The sequence below is a fragment of the Pelophylax lessonae genome (genome assembly GCF_965119305.1).
Source record: "Pelophylax lessonae genome assembly, chromosome: 8".
Classification (NCBI taxonomy): domain Eukaryota; kingdom Metazoa; phylum Chordata; class Amphibia; order Anura; family Ranidae; genus Pelophylax; species Pelophylax lessonae.
In genome coordinates this window covers 221,203,970-221,225,576 of record NC_138775.1, presented here as the reverse complement: position 1 = coordinate 221,225,576, position 21,607 = coordinate 221,203,970, and the positions used below count along the sequence as shown (strand labels likewise).

Genomic DNA, 21,607 nt, shown 5'->3' with positions numbered 1-21,607 from the left:
AATGTGATTTTTGTATATACCGTTAAATCCATTTCTCTTTAGTTCATCGATGGACATAGCGCTCCATAAATCATATATATTGGGTTATATTGCCTCCTCCAGGAGAAGGACTAAGCAGAAAAAAAAAATCTGGCAATGCCCATGGACTGTCCTCAGTTTGGAATATAACCCCCTCACTCTTCTCAAGGTAATCAGTTTAGTAGCAAGCAGTATTAGAAGTATCAGAACTCCATAGAGGGGTGAGTGCTGTGTCCATGGATGGACTCAGAGAAATGCATTTTAGGGGCCCATTTTCTCTTTGTTTCTTTAACAAACGCAGCGCCCCATAAATCATAGCTACTTGGACGTCCAAACGCAGTGCCAAAAGGAAAATGAGGGGCGGAGAAACTAAACCAAGGCTAAACATAAGAGCCCTTAACCAGGACACAGGAGCCCTGTCTGAAAAATAAAAGTTTAAAGAAAAAACACCCCTCAAGAGGGAACAGCCCCTCCTAAACAGCAGCCTGCAAAACTTTGCAGTCAAATGAAGCATTCGCAGAAGCCAAAGTATCTACTTTGTCAAATTTTGTGAAGGTATGCAGCAACGACCAAGTGGCCGCCTTGCAAACTTGCCAGATACACCCGAATCGCATTAACCATATCCAAGGTATGCAAAGCAAAATCCTTGGGATGAGTCGGCTTGGGACACAAGAAAGGCAACACAGAGTCCAGAAGAGTGGACGGAACCAGTGCAGACTTCTGAAGGTTCAGAATCCAACTGAACTCCTTCAGAGTTCGCAGAGTAATCTCCAAGTTGTCTATCAGAGAAGTCGGAGACTCCGCTCACAGAAGATGATCATCCAGGTATCCCAGTACTGCGATCCCCCGCTGACGCAACAATGCTAATACCGGGGCCAACACTTTTGTGAAGACCTGAGGAGCGGAGGCGAGACCAAAGGGCAACGCCACAAACTGAAATGCTCCTCGCCCACAGCAAGGCGGAGGAAGTGCTAGTGACTGGCACATATAGGAATGTGAAGGTAGGCGTCCTTGAGGTTGATAAAAGCAGAAAATCCCCCTGATGTAGGGACACCACTACAGTGCGAATGGAATCTATTCGGAACTTCCGGACCTCAAGGAGCTAAACTGCTTTGGGCGGGTACAGAATTGGACGTACTTTGCCTTGCTTCCTGAGAACTGTAAACAGGTTTGAGTAAAACCCCTGAAAAAGTTCCGAAGTCAGAACCGGGACAATCACCCCTTGAAGTAACAAGTCTTGCACTGCCCCAAAGAGGAGACCCCGTAAGCGATCTGAGGACAAGCAGAGGTTGGAAGGGAAGAACCTTTCTGGAGGATAAAGACCAAAACTTGATTTTGTAGCCGGACCAAATGGCTTCGTTGATGCACTGATCCGGAAAACAGCGAAGACATCCCTCCACCCCAGATATGGGTGAGGGCGCCCATTCATGCAGAGGAAGCCTTGTCCGCAGGTCTGGAAGAGTCCGCTCTTGACTTACCAGACCAGGAACTCCTGGAACCTCCGGTGGAGGCTCTGAAGGACTTGTAATCCCTTGTCTTGAGACCCTGAGGGAAAAAAAGGCCTCTTATGAGCCGAGAAGAATGGACTTTGTCTACAATGGGGCTCCTTGCCCTTGGAAGCCTGCGGAAGAGGAATACTCTTCCCCCTGTGAGGCCCTTAATGATGTCATCCAAGAAAGCTCCAAACGGGTGATCCCCCACAAATGGGAGATCAGATAAGGTCTTCTTAGAAGTCTGATCCGCAGATGAGCATTTCAGCCAGATAATACGCCGAAGGACCACTGCTGAGACAGACAGTCTGGAAATCAAAGGAGCTGCATCCAAAGAGGAATCACAGACAAACTGTAGCCCCTAAACCAATTTATCTGCCAGCTCTGCAAAGGCAGGGGGAAGCGGTTCCCCTCCAGGTCCCAGCGTAAAAGTTTAGCCCACTCGGTCACAGTTTGTGACACCAGGGCAATAGTAAAAACCGGCCTAAGTGCCGAACCAGCCACAGTGAACATATGGCAGGTCAAAGCCTCCGACCTTCTATCAGCCGGATCTTTAAAGGCCGGGGACTCTTCCACCGGAATTAAGGATGCTTTATTCGACCTGGAGACCGGCAAGTCCACTACAGGTGGAACTATCCATTTTTTTTATAGCAGGGAATCCTCATAAGGATACCGCAGCGCAAAACGCTTAGGGATCGCAAAAGTGCCTTTTGGACAGCCCCACTGTTTTATGATAACATTTTCAAAGTATGCGGGAGAGGGGAACACCTCCGCTGCCTTGGAGGGCCCGTGGGTGCCAAAAGGGACCGGCGCCTCTAGCGCAGCCTCAGCCGCATCCTCTATCTTTAAAGTATCACGCACTGACACAATCAGTGCATCCACCAGCGCCTTTTCATGCGCGGCTAGAGGAGCTGAGGAATCATCCTCACTATCTGTGGACACAGACCTAGAAGGGTAACTCGCATCTGCGGCAGCCGAATCAGATTCAGGATATGATGAGACAGATGAGGTAGGTGAAGGCGGGGGATGCTTTTTGCCAGCCAGTTTGCCCAGGACCAAATCCACCTTGGACACTAAGGACTCCAGGACCGCCGTCAGAGCAGTCAGTGATTGCTGGAACCCGGAGGGCCCCGCAGCCTCTGAGAGGGGATCAGGTGGGGAAATGTGCTTTAGCGACTCCATTAACTGGTTGCCGACCGCCTTTTTACTGCGGCAGTGCAGCCCTCCTGCGTAAACCAACGTAGACCTACGTCGGTCGCGCGCTTGCAGCTAGGGGGTGAGCGCACGCGGCCAGCAGCGCCCTACCGCCCCCACTCGGCAGCGGGGACTCCGATGCACAGGTCAGTCGGCTCTGATTGCTGCCTGACACCGGCGATCGCTCCCCGCTGAGAGAGAAGCGCGGTCAGCTGTTGTAAACACGGCTGACCATTCGCCCTGGAATGTCACAGAGCCCCTGTGATCCTTCTATATAGGATCATAGGTCTCTGATTATTTTACAAGCCACGCCCTCCCCCGGTTAGAATCACTCCCCTAGGCTTACATTTAACCCCTTGATCATCCACAATGTTAACCCCTTCCCTGCCAGTGTTATTATTACAGTAACAGTGCATATGTTTTAGCACTGATTGCTGTAGTAATGTCACTGGTTCCCCAAAAAGTGTCAAAAATGTCAGTTAGGGGTCCGATCTGTAGGCCGCAATGTCGCAGTCCCGCTAAAAATCGCAGATCCCCCATCTTTTCAGAATTGTCGCTCTTTTTTTGTTTATAGCGCAAAAAATAAAAAAAAAAAATCGCACAGGTGATCAAATACCACCAAAAGAAAGCTATATTTGTGGCAAAAAAAAAAAGGACATAAATTTTATTTGGGTACAGCTTCACACGACCGTGCAATTGTCCGTTCAAGTAACAGCGCCGAATCGCAAAATATGGCCTGGTCTTTAAGGGGGAAAATCTTCTGGTCCAGAAGTGGTTAAGGAACAGGGGGACCCACACAAAAAAAAAAAAAAAGTGTTTAACACTGCTATGGACACCCCCACCATGCTGGTGGCCATACAAGCCCCAGCGCAGATGCACTATCACTGCTATAGCAGAGAGAGGACCCCACAAAAGCTCATCACCACCAATCAGGCACTAACAGCACCAAATTAACTGCACACCATGCGCAATCAGGAAGAGAAAGATCCCGGAGTCAGCACTAGGGGATGAGGGGTGACTCTCACTGTCGAATTACCGCCCATACAGCTCCAAAAACATGGCCGTGGCTATTTCCAATGAGGAAACCACAAGAAAATGACTGCCGAGGCTCCAAAAACATGGCCGCCGAGCCATAGCACAAAAAGGCTACGAGAAAATGGCGGCCCTTAGTGGCTCCTGGGGGGACCCCAGGAGCACCGAACACAATCCCAGCAGGAAGGTGGGCCTGACAGGAGCCCCCACCATGCACAGCCCCCTCCCAAAAATCGATTGTCCGGTCGCCAGACAGTGCGTTATTCCCCCACCTCCAGCTTGAAACCCAAGATCAACCTAAAAAGGTATGGCCACCCCATGGGAGGGGAGGGGAAGGTTGAATGTGGGTAGATGGGGGTAACAAGTCCGCAGAGGATCACCAATAAAATGGGGGGGATGGGAAGGAGGAGCCCGGGGGTCCGACCATTCCAGGGAGGGGCCCACGTCCCAAAACCCTCCAGGGGTAGGTAGAAGGGGGGACAGCTACTTACCATACCAGGAACAGGGTGGGCACCGCTCCTGACAGACCAACGCTCCATTGGAATGTGGGTGGCTGTTGACCAGGAGGAACGCTGCAAGTCAGGCCAAGGCTAGGTCGTATGCACCCTCACGCGACATTTAACTCGCAGGCCAGCCCCGGTCCAGTGAGGCTATATCGCGGCCGACCTAGCGTGGAGCTGAGGCCCACACATGCTTGCTGGCCAGTCCAGCCCAGTCTGGCAGTTGATTGTAGCTTCTCACAGGAAACAAAATAACGATAGAAAAAAAAAATTCCATGTAAAAGGGAAAAAAATTGCCAGGACCAGAGATCCCAGCAATGAACTAGGTGAACTAGGTTCTTACTCCTGACTAGGCTATACCCGAGAGTGGGAGTATACCCCCCAGGGACTGTCCCATAGGTGTGGTCAAGTTTTTTTACTCCCTAGTGTCCTACTCCTGTAAGGGGCAGCATAACCAAACTGTGAAAATAAGGAGTTGTATCCATCTATGAACAAAAGAGAAATGTACGCTTTCCACATACAATGGTATATCTTGCTGGAAGACTACTTCCTATCCTTCACCATAGTAGGGATCACTGATCCAGGCAGACCTCTATCCCTTAGTACCTGGCTTTCTATAACTAAGCGATTAAAATAAGCTACTGTAAAGCAGGATGGTAGATCAGCCTTTGGGACAACTGGTCCTCTCTGAGAGAAAGCCCCCAAGGGCATTTATGGCCACCAGACTGATTGGAAGATCCTCGCCCTTGATTCCTCGCAGGAAACCTGAGCCGAGGATGATATTGGCCTTACCGCTGCCCTTGGACGCCTGTGGCGTCTGCGAGAGGAATCCGTGATCTCGCCATGAACCTCGGTATCCTCCTGTGGAGCCAAACCTGCTAAAGGAGCTGCATGTGAGACTATGCAAACAGAACTGTTTTGAAGGTAGATACCACCAGACTCAGAACCTGTATGCAAAATGGGTGAGAGAACTGTGTGACAGCAGCCGGTGAATCACGGCCTGTGGTTCCTGAAGTTTGTCCAAAGAACAGACCACCCTGGTCAGAATTAGAATCAGACCTACGTAAATCAATTACCTGTACAGGGAAAGGGGGGACCTTGAGTAGTTCGGACATCACCTGAACCTTTGCAGGAATTAAATCTGCAGGAGGAGACTCGACCTAAAAAAACCTGAAAAGGACAAACTTAGTCCCCCCAAAAGAATCATTTTGTGGATCCCCTTGATGCTCATGAAGGAGGTCCATGGAGCCGGAAACCAGCGAGATGTCCTCCTACCCCAATAATGGGTGAGGGCAGACCTTCATGCTGAAGGGGTCTTGTCTGCAGGTCCGGAGAAGCTAGCTCTAGGCTTACCAGACCAAGGATGCTTGGAACCTGCCAGGGAAGATTTGAAAGATCCATTTCCCTTATTCTCTTTTCCAGAAGCACCCGTGAGGCTATGTCGCAGCCGACCTAGCGAGTAGCTGCGGTCTTTATGCGGTGGCAGATTTATCTAGGCTTGGATAACATAAAATGGCATGGAGCTTGGCAGGATAAAAGAGATGTGTTGGTTCGGAAACTGGTACCTAACTTGAGGAAGGAAGGGAACCTTTTGATGCAGGATAGTGAGGTGTAAACCTGCGTTCCTGATCCTTAGCTGTGCATAACTGGGGTATAAAAAAAACTTGCAACTCATCAGATCTTTAATGCTTTAAAGCATTTAAACACATCAGAACTTTAACCACTTCTCCCTGGGCGGACGTCATATGACGTCCGTAAACTTTGCGGGAGTATACCGGGATGATGCCTCTGGCTAGAGGCATCGTCCCGGTACCGTGGTTTAGAGCCGACGGTTGGCTTTCCGTCGGTACCGACCAATGCGGCTCGGGAGCCGCTCGATCGTTACCCGGGGGGGCGGGAGGGGACGTCCCCCCCCCCTCCCGCCGCCTTCCGTGGCTTTTACCGGGGCTCCGCCGGCTGGATGGAGTCCCGATCAATGCCGGAAACGGCTTCGATCGGGTCTCCGATGACGTAACCCGGAGGCGGCGTCCATGACGTCACTTCCGGGTTAGTGTGCTGCAAAAGCGGCAAATTTGAAAAACGGCTGTATGCAAAAACGCCGTTTTCTGTGTTTTGCATACAGGGAAGTGTAGTGGAGGGGTCTAGGGTCTTTTAGACCCTCGATCCCTCCATAAAGTGTACCTGTCACTGCATATTGCTGTCACAAGGGATGTTTACATTGCTTGTGACAGCAATAAAAGTGATCAGATTTTTTTTAAACTGTAATAAAAAGTTAAAAAAATAAATAAAATAAATGGGAAAAAAAAGAAAAAAAAAACATTTAGCCGCCCCCGTCACCGTTAGCTCGCGCACACAAAAAAAACGTATACGGAAGTCGAGCCGCAAATGAAATCGCTGTTCAAACCACACCCGCGATCGCCAGAGCGTGAGCAATAATTAAAAGAGCTACACTCTAACTCTAAACTGGTAACCTTTAAATAAATTTAAAGCGTCGCCTATTGAGATCTCTATTGACCGTAGTTTGTCGCCATCCCACGGGGGGGGGGGGGGGGGGGGCGCAATTTTAAACCGTAACATGTTGGGTATCTATTTACTCGGCGTGACATCATCTTTCAAAATATGCAAAAAAAAATGGGCTAACTTTACTGTTTAGTATTTTTTAAATGCAGTGAAATGTGATTTTTCTAAATTTTTCCAAAAAAAAATGGCGTTTTAAAGACCGCTGCGCAAATACCGCGTGACAAAAAATATTGCAATGACCGCCATTTTATTCTCCAGAGTCTTTGCTAAAAAATATATCTAATGTTTGGGGGTTCTAAGTAGTTTTCTAGGAAAAAATACTGATTTTAACTTGTGAACAAAAAGTGTCCGAAATAGGCCTGGTGGGGAAGCGGTTAAAGACAGCCTCCCACAAAACAGGCCTTCTTACAGTGTTACTCGGCCGATCAGCAAGGAAGTCTGAACGCCCTGCACATCTGAACAAAGAGGAGGTTACCTTGAGACATATATTGGCTGGGTGTTGACACCAATCACTCTCAGGTCATCACATAAGGAATTGGCCAGCTAAAGTTTGGAAAATGACTGCAGAGTTGAGAATGGATTGAAAAGAAAACCCCCTTGGAGGAGCATTTTGGTCTATTAGAAACCAGCCCAGACACCATGTTAGAGGAAGGAATGTGGAATCCTCTGATGGAATGTAAGGAAATTTCCACTCAAAGAGGGGGTCAGCAGTAACTGACATCACAGGTAGTGTGACAGTAGTAAAAAGTGCAGGTTTACTGCACCAAGCGCTGCCCAGTATAGCACTGTGAAAAATGCAAATGCAACTTTTAGGAAAAGCAGCTACCCTCTCAAAGTAGTCATGACCATCAGAGCTTGGGGTGTACCAGAGAGAATATAGAGGTAGGCTGAGTGACCCAGTCACTGTAGGCGTCCCATGCTAACCCCAGGATTTTAACTGCTGGGATCTGTCATGTCTCAATGCTGGCTGAGGAGGAAAACCGCTGCAGCCCTGGACACTATGCACTTGAATCCACTGGCTTTATATGTGCTTTTACCTACTGTCTGCAGCACAGGTTGCAGCATGCACTAGCCAGAACGTACATCTGTCACAGCATTTACTGGCACAGGAGGAGAGCTGCTAGGAATGAGTAGTTGTTTTAAACCTTATGAAGTAGATGAGCAAAGCATAAAAAAAAAACATTATGCATGCTCCCCCTGTTATAGAGCTCCCTGACAAAGTGCAGCTAGAGAACAAAAGAAAAGGCAGGAAAATGCAAATTCAGTTCTAGTGAAAATAAAGTTGAAATTAAGTTCAGCTTTAGGTGTGAAAAGATAACAGAATCAGGAAGGACCACTTGGGCATACAGCCAGAACTCTAGCCCTTATACTTATCTATAGCAAAGAGTAGACATCTTTGAAAGAATGAGAAGCCGTGTTCAATTACTCACCGAAAGACTTCCAGCGGAGCAAGGACAGTGGATATTATATCTGAAATATTCCCATGTAGGTTTAAGGTTGTGAGAGAAATCTGTATGGTCCATGCAAAGCGCAGAATGATATCCTGTATGATTGCACAGTAATAATAGGCCTAGAATAGCAAAAAGGAAAACGAATTAGTGTTTAGATAAATGACACCAAGATAAATAATGACAAGAACCAACAAAAGAAATCTAGCTCCCACCTTCTGAGGATACACAATCTCTTCTCGCAGGAAAGTATTCTCACCGGCGTTCTTGTCAAACAACCCCCAGTCCATCTTCAAGTCCCAGATAAGAGTATATAATGAACTGATGACATAACTAACGATCCACAGGTAGAAGAACACCTGAGCATCCGAATGATTCTGAGCTGCAAGACAAAGAATACATGTGTGGGCTGCATTTCAATTACCTTAGCTCATATGTTAGTCATGTTAATGTAATCACAATGCATTCAGGGTCCTGGCCTTTTTGCCCCCTTGGAACAGAATGATTTTTCATTTTAATGTGTCAGCGGTGTTAAAATTGTGACTTTTTTTTCATTAATGGGGGTGGGTGGGTAGGGGCATTCATGTGGACGATGACTGCATTTATTTTTTCTTTTTTTACCAAGGAGCAAGTGAAAATCTACTGTCCAGTTTTCTTAAAACATATATATCACATAGGTGTAATTTGTATGTTACGATGTGTGGGAAACCAGAGAAAAGAATCTGTGAATGATTGTTTGCTTAAAGTGATTCTAAGGGTCGTTTCACATGGGCGGTCCGTATGTCCGTTTTTCATCCCATCCGTTTGCGGATGAAACACGGACATAATGCATGTCAATGGGATTGCGGATGTCAGCGGATGACCATCCGCTGACATCCGATTTGCATCCTTTCCGTTCAGTTCCGTTTTTTGACACGGAAGAGAACCCTATTTTTCTTCGGTTTAAAAAACGGATGGTGTCATCCGCAATCCCATTGACATACATTATGTCCGTTTATCATCCGCAAACGGATGGGATGATAAACGGACATACGGAACGGACACTCCAAAGTGTCATCCCTGTCCGTTTAAAAAAAAAAAAGAAGTGCCTGAGCGAATGAAAAATGGACCATGCCGTGTGAAAGGAGCCTAAAGATAATTTTTCCCCCTAAAAATAATAAAAATGTTATACTTACCTACAATGGTTTTGCACAGAGCAGCCCTGATCTTCTTCTCAGGACCCCTGCCAGTGGCTTTCTATAGGGGCACTTGTGCGGGCTTGCTCCTGAGCAGTTCTGCCTGTGTCTATTGACAGCGCTGAGAGAGCTGCTGCTCCCATGCACATTGCTGGATCGAGATCAGGCTCAGGTAAGTATGGGGGGGCTGGGGAGGGAGGGGGGTTGCATTGAGAAATCTTTATCTTAATGCAGAGAATGGCAAAAAAAAAAAAAAACCTACCTTTAGAACCATTTTAACACTAAGAAAGTGGCACAGTTTTTGCATATCTATGATCATCTCAATGCGAAGTGTATACTTGTTTATCCAACACTTATTTATTCAGTACAAATAACTTCCAATAGGCATATTAGGACTATCAGGGGTAATGGGTGTTTATAGAAGAACTCTTACCATACATACATTTCTTTATCCTTTGTGTGATTTCTATAGATGTTTTTGATGGAAAACAGCAAGATTGGAAAATTTGTCAAGCCCCTCCTCCCAGAACTAATAGAGACACATTTTTATCTCTGCATTTGTATAAATTGGTCTCTAAATCTAAACTTAGATTATAACCCTAATTTTAAACATGACTACTCGATGAGCACTTTGAGTTTAAGCCACTAGAGGGCATCACATAACAAAATGTACCTTAAATATCTGACTAAAAATCTGTTTTAAATTGATTTTGCAGAAAACAATTTAAGTCACATAGGACTTAGGGGGAACGATCACTGATACAAAATTGAGCTATCATTATGTCTTATGCTCTACATCCTCTTTATATTCTAGGTTGGCTTACCACAAGACATTTAGGCAGTACTTGCCTTTTATACATGAACCATTCTGATACATACATTGGCAACTAAAAAAGCAACAGACTTACAAGTATCAAAGTAACAGTAGTAGTAATAAGAAACAGTAGGTAGATTAGAAACAGCAACTGTATATATTTAGACTAAATAGGAAAATGCCTACACTTACCTATACTTAGAGCATTCCAGTCTGGCCACGTGATCTCTCCAGGGACCGATGTTCCGTTAAAAAAACCCTACCAGTGAAAATTCCCTACCCTCGTCACTTCCGGTGAGGGTACGTCAGTCATCAGCTGAGCCGCTTCTCAGTGCGCATGCGCACACAGGAAATGATCTCAGCTTCTGTGAAAAAACCCTACCCTCCTTCCCAGTCCTTAAAGCGGCGGCTTCCCGTGAAAATACCCTACCCTTGTTCCCCAGCGGGTCCACAAAAATTACAAAGTGCCTCCTAACGGAAGACAATGTATATATATTCATCGAAATGGAATGATAAAAAATATATATTTATATATTTTAAATTTTCCTCTATTAGGAGACACTTTTACATATTTTTATTCGACCCGCCGGGGAAGAAGGGTAGGGTATTTTCACGGGAAGCCGTTGTAATGTTAAAAAAACAACCCTACCCCGTGAAAATTCCATACCCTCATCATATCCGGTGTGAGCCGATCATTTACTGCCTGAGCATGAGCACTGGGAAGTGGCTCAGCTGATGAATGATGTACGTGCACAGGAAGTGACGAGGGTACGGAATTTTCACGGGGTAGGGTTCTTTAACCTTACACTGGCCTCAGGGGAGAGGAGGAGAGCGCCGACAATGGATGGAAGACCTGTGCAGTGACATCACCCACTATGTTGTTGGCTGTCCCTCCTCTCCCCTAAAGTTGCCACTGGGAGCCGATCACATGACTGGAGCACTCTGAGAATAGGAAAGTACAGTGGGTACGGAAAGTATTCAGACCCCCTTAAATTTTTCACTCTTTGTTATATTGCAGCCATTTGCTAAAATCATTTAGGTTCATTCTTCTTCCTCATGAATGTACACATAGCACCCCATACTGACAGAAAAACACAGAATTGTTGACATTGTTGCAGATTTATTAAAAAAGAAAAACTGAAATATCACATGGTCCTAAGTATTCAGACCCTTTGCTCAGTATTTAGTAGAAGCCCCCTTTTGATCTAATACAGCCAGGAGTCTTTTTGGGAAAGAAGCAACAAGTCTTTCACACCTGGATTTGGGGATCCTCTGCCATTCCTCCTTGCAGATCCTCTCCAGTTCTGTCAGGTTGGATGGTAAACGTTGGTGGACAGCCATTTTTAGGTCTCTCCAGAGATGCTCAATTGGGTTTAAGTCAGGGCTCTGGCTGGGCTATTCAAGAACAGTCACGGAGTTGTTGTGAAGCCACTCCTTCGTTAGTTTAGCTGTGTGCTTAGGGTCATTGTCTTGTTGGAAGGTAAACCTTCTGCCCAGTCTGAGGTCCAGAGCACTCTGGAGAAGGTTTTTGTCCAGGATATCCCTGTACTTGGCCGCATTCATCTTTCCCTCGATTGCAACCAGTCGTCCTGTCCCTGCAGCTGAAAAACACCCCCACAGCATGATGCTGCCACCACCATGCTTCACTGTTGGAACTGTATTGGACAGGTGATGAGCAGTGACTGGTTTTCTCCACACATACCGCTTAGAATTAAGGCCAAAAAGTTCTATTTTGGTCTCATCAGAACAGAGAATCTTATTTCTCACCATCTTGGAGTCCTTCAGGTGTTTTTTTAGCAAACTCCATGCAGGCTTTCATGTGTCTTACACTGAGGAGAGGCTTCCGTCGGGCCACTTTGCCATAAAGCCCCGACTGGTGGAGGGCTGCAGTGATGGTTGACTTTCTACAACTTTCTCCCATCTCCTGACTGCATCTCTGGAGCTCAGCCACAGTGATCTTTGGGTTCTTCTTTACCTCTCTCACCAAGGCTCTTCTCCCCCGATATCTCAGTTTGGCCGGACGGCCAGCTCTAGGAAGGGTTCTGGTCGTCCCAAACGTCTTCCATTTGAGGATTATGGAGGCCACTGTGCTCTTAGGAACCTTAAGTGCAGCAGAAATCTTTTTGTAACCTTGGCCAGATCTGTGCCTTGCCAAAATTCTGTCTCTGAGCTCTTCAGGCAGTTCCTTTGACCTCATGATTCTCATTTGCTCTGACATGCATTGTGATCTGGAAGGTCTTATATAGACAGGTGTGTGGCTTTCCTAATCAAGTCCAATCAGTATAATCAAACACAGCTGGACTCAAATGAAGGTGTAGAACCATCTCAAGGATGATCAGAAGAAATGGAAAGCACCTGAGTTCAATATATGAGTGTCACAGCAAAGGGTCTGAATACTTAGGACCATGTGATATTTCAGTTTTTCTTTTTTAATAAATCTGCAACAATTTCAACAATTCTGTGTTTTTCTGTCAGTATGGGGTGCTATGTGTACATTCATGAGGAAGAAGAATGAACTTAAATGATTTTAGCAAATGGCTGCAATATAACAAAGAGTGAAAAATTTAAGGGGGTCTGAATACTTTCCGTACCCACTGTATAAACACCTTTCTTTCACAGGGTAGTTAAAATAGGAGTTAGAGGGGACCGGAAGCTATTTTAACCACTTAAGGACCGGAAGGTTTCACCCCCTTAATGACCAGTCTATTTTTTGCGATACGCACTGCGTTACTTTAACTGACAATTGCATGGTGGGGTGATGCTGTACCCAAATAAAATTTATGTCCTTTTTTCCCCACAAATAGGGCTTTCTTTTGGTGGTATTTGATCACCTCTGCGGCTTTTATTTATTTTTATTTTCTGCTATAAAACATTCCCAATAAAAAAGTCTAACTTTTTCATCAATTTAGGCCAATATGTATTCTGCTACATATTTTTGGTAAAAAAATAAAATCCTACTAAGTGTTTATTGACTGGTCTGCGCAAACGTTATTGCATCTACAAAATAGGGGATAGATTTATGTCATTTTTATTTATTTATTTTTTACTAGTAATGGCGGCGATCAGCGATTTTTAGCGTGACTGCAACATTGTGGCGGACAGATCGGACACCTGACACTTTTGAGGGGACCAGTGACATTACTACAGTAACCACTGCTAAAAATATGCACTGTTACTGTACTAGACACTGGCAGGGAAGGGGCTGACACCAGGGGCGATCAAAGGGTTAAGTGCGTTCCAAGGGAGTGCTTTCTAACTGTGTGGGGGTTGTACTCACTTGATGAACACAGAGATCTGTGTTCCTAAATAGAAGGAACACAGGATCCCCGTGTTCATCACTGACAGAACAGTGGTCTTCCGTGTTTACAACGGCAGACTGCCGTTCTGTTTCCACAGGAAGCGAGTACCTTTTACAATATACATAGATATTCATATGATAAAGAGTCTGGCTGACCTAAATTACCAAATGTATTGGCAGTATTTATAGGAATATACCTGCTTCAAGCAATGCTGGACTTGGTATTTCTACAGATCAGCCATTTGTACTCTGGATGTGAGGATACCACAGTCACAGCCATTAGTAATTTACACAGCCAAGGAATGTAAAGGGCACCTTTGGCTAGAACGTGGTCTTATTTGGTATGCAGTGTATATATATACACACAGCAGTACATCTATATACATCTATTGTATGAATGGTACATAGGGACAATACTCAGCTACACAGTTATATTTAATGGATCTCCAACATCTGTCAGATTTTCTATTATAATCAATGGGGAGATTTCCAAGCGCTTCCTGTTCTAGTTACAGTGTGTGTCAGACAGAATAGGAAATCATGGAACATCTGTCCAATGTGAGCAGAAACCACAACAAAACAAATAGTAGAGTAGAGATCTTTTGATTGTTGTTTAATATCCCTTGACACCCATTCCACGCATTTCTGGTCCTGGTGCTACGTACAGGCATACCCCGTTTTAAGTACACTCACGAGTACAGACACAGCCTGGTCAACTTGGCATGGCACTACTCCCGGTTTTTAACATTGGCGTCTATGGGAAATCTTAGTCAGCTTGACATGGCACTGCTCCCAAACCATAAGTGACAGGGATACCAAACTTAGGGAGCACCGAGAGGGGACCCAGGACTACAACATATCCTATTTGTAATCAACCAGGTCATAGTCCTGGATCCCCTTAACATGCTCCCCAAGCTTGGTGTCCTTGTCACTTATGGTGGGAGCAGTGCCATGTCAAGCTGACCAAGATTTCCTATGGAGCTAGTGTATTTACATGCATTGAGAAGTGAAAAAAGGTATTGCTTCACTTTAAGTACATTTTCGTTTTACATACATGCTCTGGTCCCACTGTGTACTTAAAAGTGGGGTATGCCTGTATATAAAGTCTGATGGGTCACATTGGAAAACAAACGGCACGTTCTTACACTGGCCAAAACCAATCAATAGATTCATGTGGTGTGTGCCAAATGGACCAGCAGAAACCAGGACTAGTTAGAACAGGTACTTTTTTTCTCTAGGTTTCAGTTGTCCAGTTTTGGTGATCCCACATCTACTATAGCCTCTGCTTCTATTCTAAGGCTACTTATCCACACAGGGTCTTACTCCCATCAGCTATCCTCCTCTAGGTAGGATGAGTGTAAAGATACCATTCTGCAGACCACTGTTGTAAAGCGTGTATATTTCAACAGTCGTGTACCACACGAAAACAACAGGTACACCGCACTGTGGAAAACTGCAGTGGGCAGTGTGAAAGAGGCCTTATGGCAGGCATGTCCAAAGTCCGGCCCGCGGGCCAATTGCGGCCCCCGGGCTACTTTAATACGGCCCCTCAGGTAATTTGGAAAAATACATTGGCATCATTCATGACTTTTTTGCTGCCATCATTAATCATCATCGATGGGTTCATATAGCGCTTATATGTGGTTAACCCTTGTGTGACTGATTAGGGAGCACGCATGCTCCGGATTGAGATGAATACATTGTAAAATCTCAGTTAAGGTCAGTTGGTCTAAATCAGTTATCAATATATTTGAACACAACACGCATACTTGGTGTTATGTTCCTGTTCAAATATTTTTTTAACTTAAAAGTTGACAGACAACCTTTATTACCAATAATATGTAATGTACTTTACAATGTTCCTGACATATATTTCAGCTTCCTGGATTTTTTTTCATCTGGCCTTCAGATATGAAAGGCAGAGCGATTTAACACCCGTTTAGATTTGTCATCCATGTGATGAAATGAAAAGTATTCCTTTTGAAAAAAACTTTGCATAAAATAGTTAGTTTGCGTTTAATTTTAATGGTCCAAAGAATGTCAGGTAAAATGGTCAGCCCTCACGCATGTTCACTTCATCAAATCTGGCCCTCTTTGAAAAAAGTTTGGACACCCCTGCCTTATGGTTTAGCTTCAGTACCAAAACCTGCAATCTCAGAAGTCCTCATTTGCAGGATTGTTCCAGAGAAGCGACTAAGAAAGTACTGAAGATCTTTAAGGAGGGGAGGCAATGGGAGTTCCCCTATTTTTCTCAGTACAGGTTCTATTTTACAAATTGTTCTTACCCACAGAACTTCCGATTATTTGTTTTTCCAGAATGCAGAGCACAAAAAAAAAATCCCAAGAAGCCAGCAATTTATGAGATTCTGCAACCACCGAGTCTGGCACCAACAATCATTGCACAGTCCAAGTTGCAGTTTCCAAACTGGTTACAGCAGTCCTAGACTCCTTCGGCCATAACCACAAATTGTGTGTGCGGACGATTCAGGGCTGATCTCATCCTACTCTTCAGACGTCATAAAGGGAAAGCCACACTGCACATTTGTCATCGTACAATAAACTTTATTATTCCATATAGCATGTGCACACCACCAAGCTTCTCTATACTGAAGCATTTCTCCCCAATAGAAGGTATAATGGTATAGCCAAGTTTAACTTCCCATGTTTGATCAAACAGCTATCGTGTCTGCATGTTTTATGTATTGAAATGCAGAAGAAACATTTCAGTGTTGACTACCTGAATATTGAACAGGTGTACCTAAATAAAGTGGCCACTGAGCAAAGAAACTATTTCATCATACCTGTCCCCAAAAGTAGCTTATGATCAATTGCAGGGGTACGAGGGCCAAATCATATATTAAAAAAATATATAAAAAGAAGATTTAAATTAATGAATACTTTTACTTGAAGCTTTTTTGTAATCCACATGAAATGATTCAGAACAGTCCATCAGAGCCCCCCTACATATGCCAGTGTAGCAGCAGAGTGGAAGCTGGGAAGCACAACTGGTCTGAATACAACCACAATGCTAGAGAGGGGGGGGGGGGGGTCTTTGTTGCCCCCTGGCAGGGACCTGACAGTGTGTACCAAATTATATTTCATTGTGGGCTGCACTTTGGAGACCCCTGATCGAACATATAGTCGGATACTGATGCACGATGGAACCATTTTGTGGCTCGTTTAAGGAAAAGCGGTTTGTTGGAAATGAGGAGAGACAGTGATTTAAGAAAGGTTTATTCATCAGGGAGATAAGCTGTGTACATGTAATTAATCACGCATCACCAATATTGGGATTTCGCAGCTAATCAGTCACAATGATGTCTCAGATCTGATCTGGAGATAATATATACACACAGGACTTTTACCTTTGTGGGTTTGGTAGAGAGCAGCAAATGTGACCATAAAGAAAGTAGTGGAGTATTTGCCAGCATTCATCAGGTGAGGAAAGGCTCTTTTAGTGTCTCTGTATCGTCGCAGGCACTGAATGAAACGCAGCCAGGCTGGAATACACTGAACCACAGCTCGCACCCCATAGGTATATGTATTGCACTTTCCAGTCGCTGTAAACAAAGGAGAGCAAGTAAGGCACAAGAATAAACACATGAAACAAACCTAAACTCTGATTCAGGCACCTGACTGGCTATTGTGAACATTAATGCCAATCTTATCCTTGTCCTCAGTTTTTAAACATCTAGTCTGTATTTTATGTGATAGAGGTTATAAGGGAATCTGTCCTGAAATGAAGTAACTGCCTGAGAAACTTGAAATAATATGAGGTCCCCTCATTTCCTGTTTTGACTATGGGACAGGAAGAGAAGGGAAATCATCCCAATGGGGCAGGGATAGCAAAAATTAAACCAAAAGAGGTTATAACCCTCCCTTACTCTATAACAATTGAAAAAAAAAATAGCTTTGCCTATAGTTCTACTTTAATAAAGCAGTGCTAAAAGGTGTTGCATGTTTTTTTTTTTGTTAATTTAGTTGACTGATAATTTCCCTGATCTGAGGAGAGCTGAAAAGCCATTAAAAAGTAACTAATGGTATATGACCCCAATTAATTGCTTAATAGCCAGATAAGGGGACCGGTGGCTGCTAACATAAAGTGCATTCACCTGACACCAAAATAATCCAGAAAGTAGAAGGTATGTAGCGCCAAAGGATATAGTCAATGAATTCAAGCAAAGTGAATATCAAATAGCAAAAAATATGAAAAATATATGAATGAATGAATAAATAAATCTATATCACAATAGAGGTGCAAGGGCTTTTATATAATGTGATAACAAAATGATCCAGGTGATAAAAATTAATATCCGTGATTAAGGAGATATACTTCAATGAATAAATAGTGTCACAATAAAGTGCTCCTGCTAACAAATATATCTATTGATAGAGCATTAGCATACACAAGTGGAAATTAATCAAAAAAAGTGGTGCAAAGGCCATAAAAAGTAGGTAATTTCTTCTGTGCTTTGCTGATATCAAGTGACCAAGTGCTGGTGCTTCAATATCATAAAGTGACTTGGTGCATTAATGGTATGGCTGGCCGCTCACCTGGTTAGGCTGACAAATTATAATGAGCCAAACCCGCTTTTTGCACACACAGGTGCTGTTTGGTATGGATAGGTAGCTTCCTCCTGTCCTCCCTCTGGATGAAGGCGCTTCAGGTAGGATATAATGGCCAGACCCGCAGTGTCAATGACACAGTGAAGGGGATAGGGATGTCACCTCCTCGTAGTCATCTCTCCACCGTCACGATTAGTTACATGTATAAAATAAACACAGCGATCTAGTGCTCTCTGTAACAAGACCCCTGCTGAAGAAGTCGTAGATTCAACGTAACGCGTATGGGGGAGGAGTCTGCAAACACTGGAGCACCCATTATCGCTATCCATGCCTGGATGAGTGCCAGTCTATGTGAGTGTTTTGCTGTATTTTTTACCCCAATAAATTAGTTGTTACAGAGAGCACTAGATCGCTGTGTTTATTTTATACATGTACCTAATTGTGATGGTGGAAAGATCACTATGAGGAGGTGACAACCCTATCCCCTTCACTGTGTCATTGACACTGCGGGTCTGGCCATTATATCCTACCTGAAGCACCTTCATCCAGAGGGAGGACAGGAGGAAGCTACCTATCCACACCTAACAGCACCTGTGTTTGCAAAAAGCGGGTTTGGCTCATTATAATTTGTGAGCCTAACCAGGAGGTGAGCGGCCAGCATTACCATTAATGCACCAAGTCACTTTATGATGTTGAAGCACCAGCACTTGGTCACTTGATATCAGCAAAGCACAGAAGAAATTACCCACTTTTTATGGACTTTGCACCACTTTTTTTGATTAATTCCCACTTGTGTATGCTAATGCTTTATCAATAGATATATTTGTTAGCAGGAGCACTTTATTGTGACACTATTTATTCATTGAAGTATATCTCCCTAATCACGGATATTAATTTTTATCACCTGGATGATTTTGTGATCACATTATAGAAGAGTACTTGAACCTCTATTGTGATATATATTTATTCATTCATATATTTTTCATACTATTTGTTATTTGATATCCACGTTGCTTGAATTTATTGACTATATCCTTTGGCACTACATACCTTATACTTTCTGGATTAAAGTGTAACTGTCAGATTTTTATTGCTGTCTGTGCCCATTAGGGAGATTCACCCTCTCTATTTGTCCTGTTTACCATTATATTTGAAAGTGAAAGTAAAAAAGAGAAACCCAAATTTTTGGTTGTCCCCAGAAAAGTAAGAGAGGGGAAATCTCCCAATTGGGACACTGGGTCTGGTGACCTTGGTGGCCCAAAGGATTCCCTTAATTTCAAGGGAATTCCTCCCACTTCCTGCTTTGGCCACTGGACAATAAGGGAAGGAAAATCTCCCCAATGGGACACAGATGGCAAAAAAAAAAAAAAAACCGACAGGGGCTATAACCCTCCCTTAACCACTTCCCACTCAGATCAACTTTGACACTTCTCTCCTACACGTAAAAGTCATAATTTTTTTGCTAGAAAATTACTTGGAACCCCCAAACATTATATGTTTTTTTAGCAGAGACCCTAGGGAATATAATGGCAGATGTTGCAACTATTTACGGTATTTGCGCTGCAATTTTTCAAACGTTTTTTTTGGGGAAAAAAAAACTTTCATGAATTTAAAAAAACAAAACACTGAAGTTAGTCAGATTTTTTTGCATAATGTGAAAGATGATGTTGCGCCAAGTAAATAGATACCCAACATGCCATGCTTTAAAATTGCACACACTCTTGGTATAGCACCAAACTTCAGTACTTAAAAATCTATATAGGAGACGCTTTTTTGTTTATAGGTTACCCGTTTAGAGTTACAGAAGAGGTCTTGGGCTAGAATTATCGATCTCGCGCTAACGTTCGTGGCGATATCTCACGTGTGGTTTGAACGCCGTTTACATATGCAGACGTGACCTACGAATGCATGTGTTTGCTTCTGCGAGCGAGAACACAGCACTTTACATTTTATTATTTTTATTTTACTTATGTTTACATTTTGACACTTTCCTTTTACATTGTTTTTTTAACACTTTAAGGGCTCTTTCACACGGTCCGCCTCCGTAGGCGGATCCGTGTTGCTCAGCGGGGATCGATCCGCGATCCCAGCTGAGCCGGCGGATGACAGCTCCGTCTCCGCTTGCAGAGCGGAGAGGGAGGTGTCTCAGCCCCCGCTGCCCCCTATGGGGGATCGGATGAGAGCGGACCGCCTGTCCGCTCTCATCCGATCCGATTACTGAACGGATGGAAAAATAGGGTTTCCATCCGTCCAGATTTCACGGACAGGACCGGATACGGATGGCAGCGGGTGTCAGCGGAGGTGTCTCCGCTGACACCCGCTGCCCCATAGAGCTGCATGGAGGATCTGATCAGATCCGCCTAAAAAAACTGACAGGCGGATCTGATCGGATCGCACGTGTGAAAGAGCCCTTATTCCTATTACAAGGAATGTAAACGTCCCTTGTAATAGGAATAGGGCATGACAGGTCCTCTTTACAGCGAGATCTGTGGTCTGTAAGTGCCCAGATCTCGTCTCTAGGTTGGAAAGCCTAAAATTAAAAAAAAAAAAATATATATATATATATATATATATATATATATATATATATATATATATATATATATATATATATATATATATTTCTCGGCTTCCTAGCCGAGGCAACTGCAGTGTTTACAACTGCCAAGGCCGGATGTGACGTCGTAACGTCATAACGTCGTGCCAGGCATCTGAAGGTCATAGAAACTTCCAGGGGCTATCTGGTCTGCAGTATTCTCTATGGTCAACTTCCGCTGCCGATGGATTCCTTCTCCGACTCGGTAGAAGAACCGAAGGGCAGTAAGAGGGGGGGATGCCTATAAAAACAATCAAGCGGCTATCCAAAATGAAAAAACGGAATTTTTGTAAAATCTTACCTGTAAAATTCCTTTCTCTGAGTCCTCCGACAGTCGCCGCCTCTTCATATTCGTCACATATGGGGTATTAGACTTTGCTCCGAAGGAGTAGCTAGGCAACAGAATATGTTAACATTAAAGCTTTTAACATATCCCACCCTCAAGGGGTGGTCCCCTCAGTCAATACCCTCCTACTTCCTGCAACCATATCTCAGTTTTAGTGGAATAGCAGTATACAACCAAACCCCAAAAGAGGGGCGGGGGCGGCGACTGTCGGAGGACTCAGAGAAAGGAATTTTACAGGTAAGATTTTACAAAAATTCCTTTTTCCTCTTACGTCCTCCGACAGTCGCCGCCTCTTCATATTCGTCACATATGGGGATGTCCCAAAGCAGTGCAAACATGAGGGGTGGGAAACGCATCCGCGCCGAAAAGGCAACGCAGTCTCCGCATCAAAGAACGGAACCTTACCAAAGGAAGGAAACCAGCTGGGCAACAGAAAAAAACAAGTGCTCAACAGGAGCAACAACCCAGGAAAAGACAAAAAAACCAGGGGATATAAAACTTATCCCAACAGCCAGAGGTCCCCAACAAAGGACCCTAGGGAATTGCCGCACTAAGAACCTTGCGGCCAAAGGAAGCATCCGCCGATGCCTGAACATCTACTTTGTAGAAT

The 21,607-nt window shown here is 44.3% G+C and overlaps 1 protein-coding gene across 1 annotated transcript in view; it reads right to left on the bottom strand.

The window, feature by feature from the left end:
* The window catches only part of XPR1 (xenotropic and polytropic retrovirus receptor 1), a 298,966-nt gene that overhangs the window by 16,344 nt on the left and 261,015 nt on the right, over nt 1-21,607 (bottom strand). Inside the window, exons 11-13 of the mRNA XM_082264780.1 lie at nt 16,855-17,049; nt 8,418-8,584; nt 8,185-8,324 (exon numbers count right to left, since the gene is read on the bottom strand). Of these exons, the coding sequence (XP_082120906.1) occupies nt 8,185-8,324; nt 8,418-8,584; nt 16,855-17,049 (502 nt within the window). The remainder of the gene's footprint in view (nt 1-8,184; nt 8,325-8,417; nt 8,585-16,854; nt 17,050-21,607) is intronic.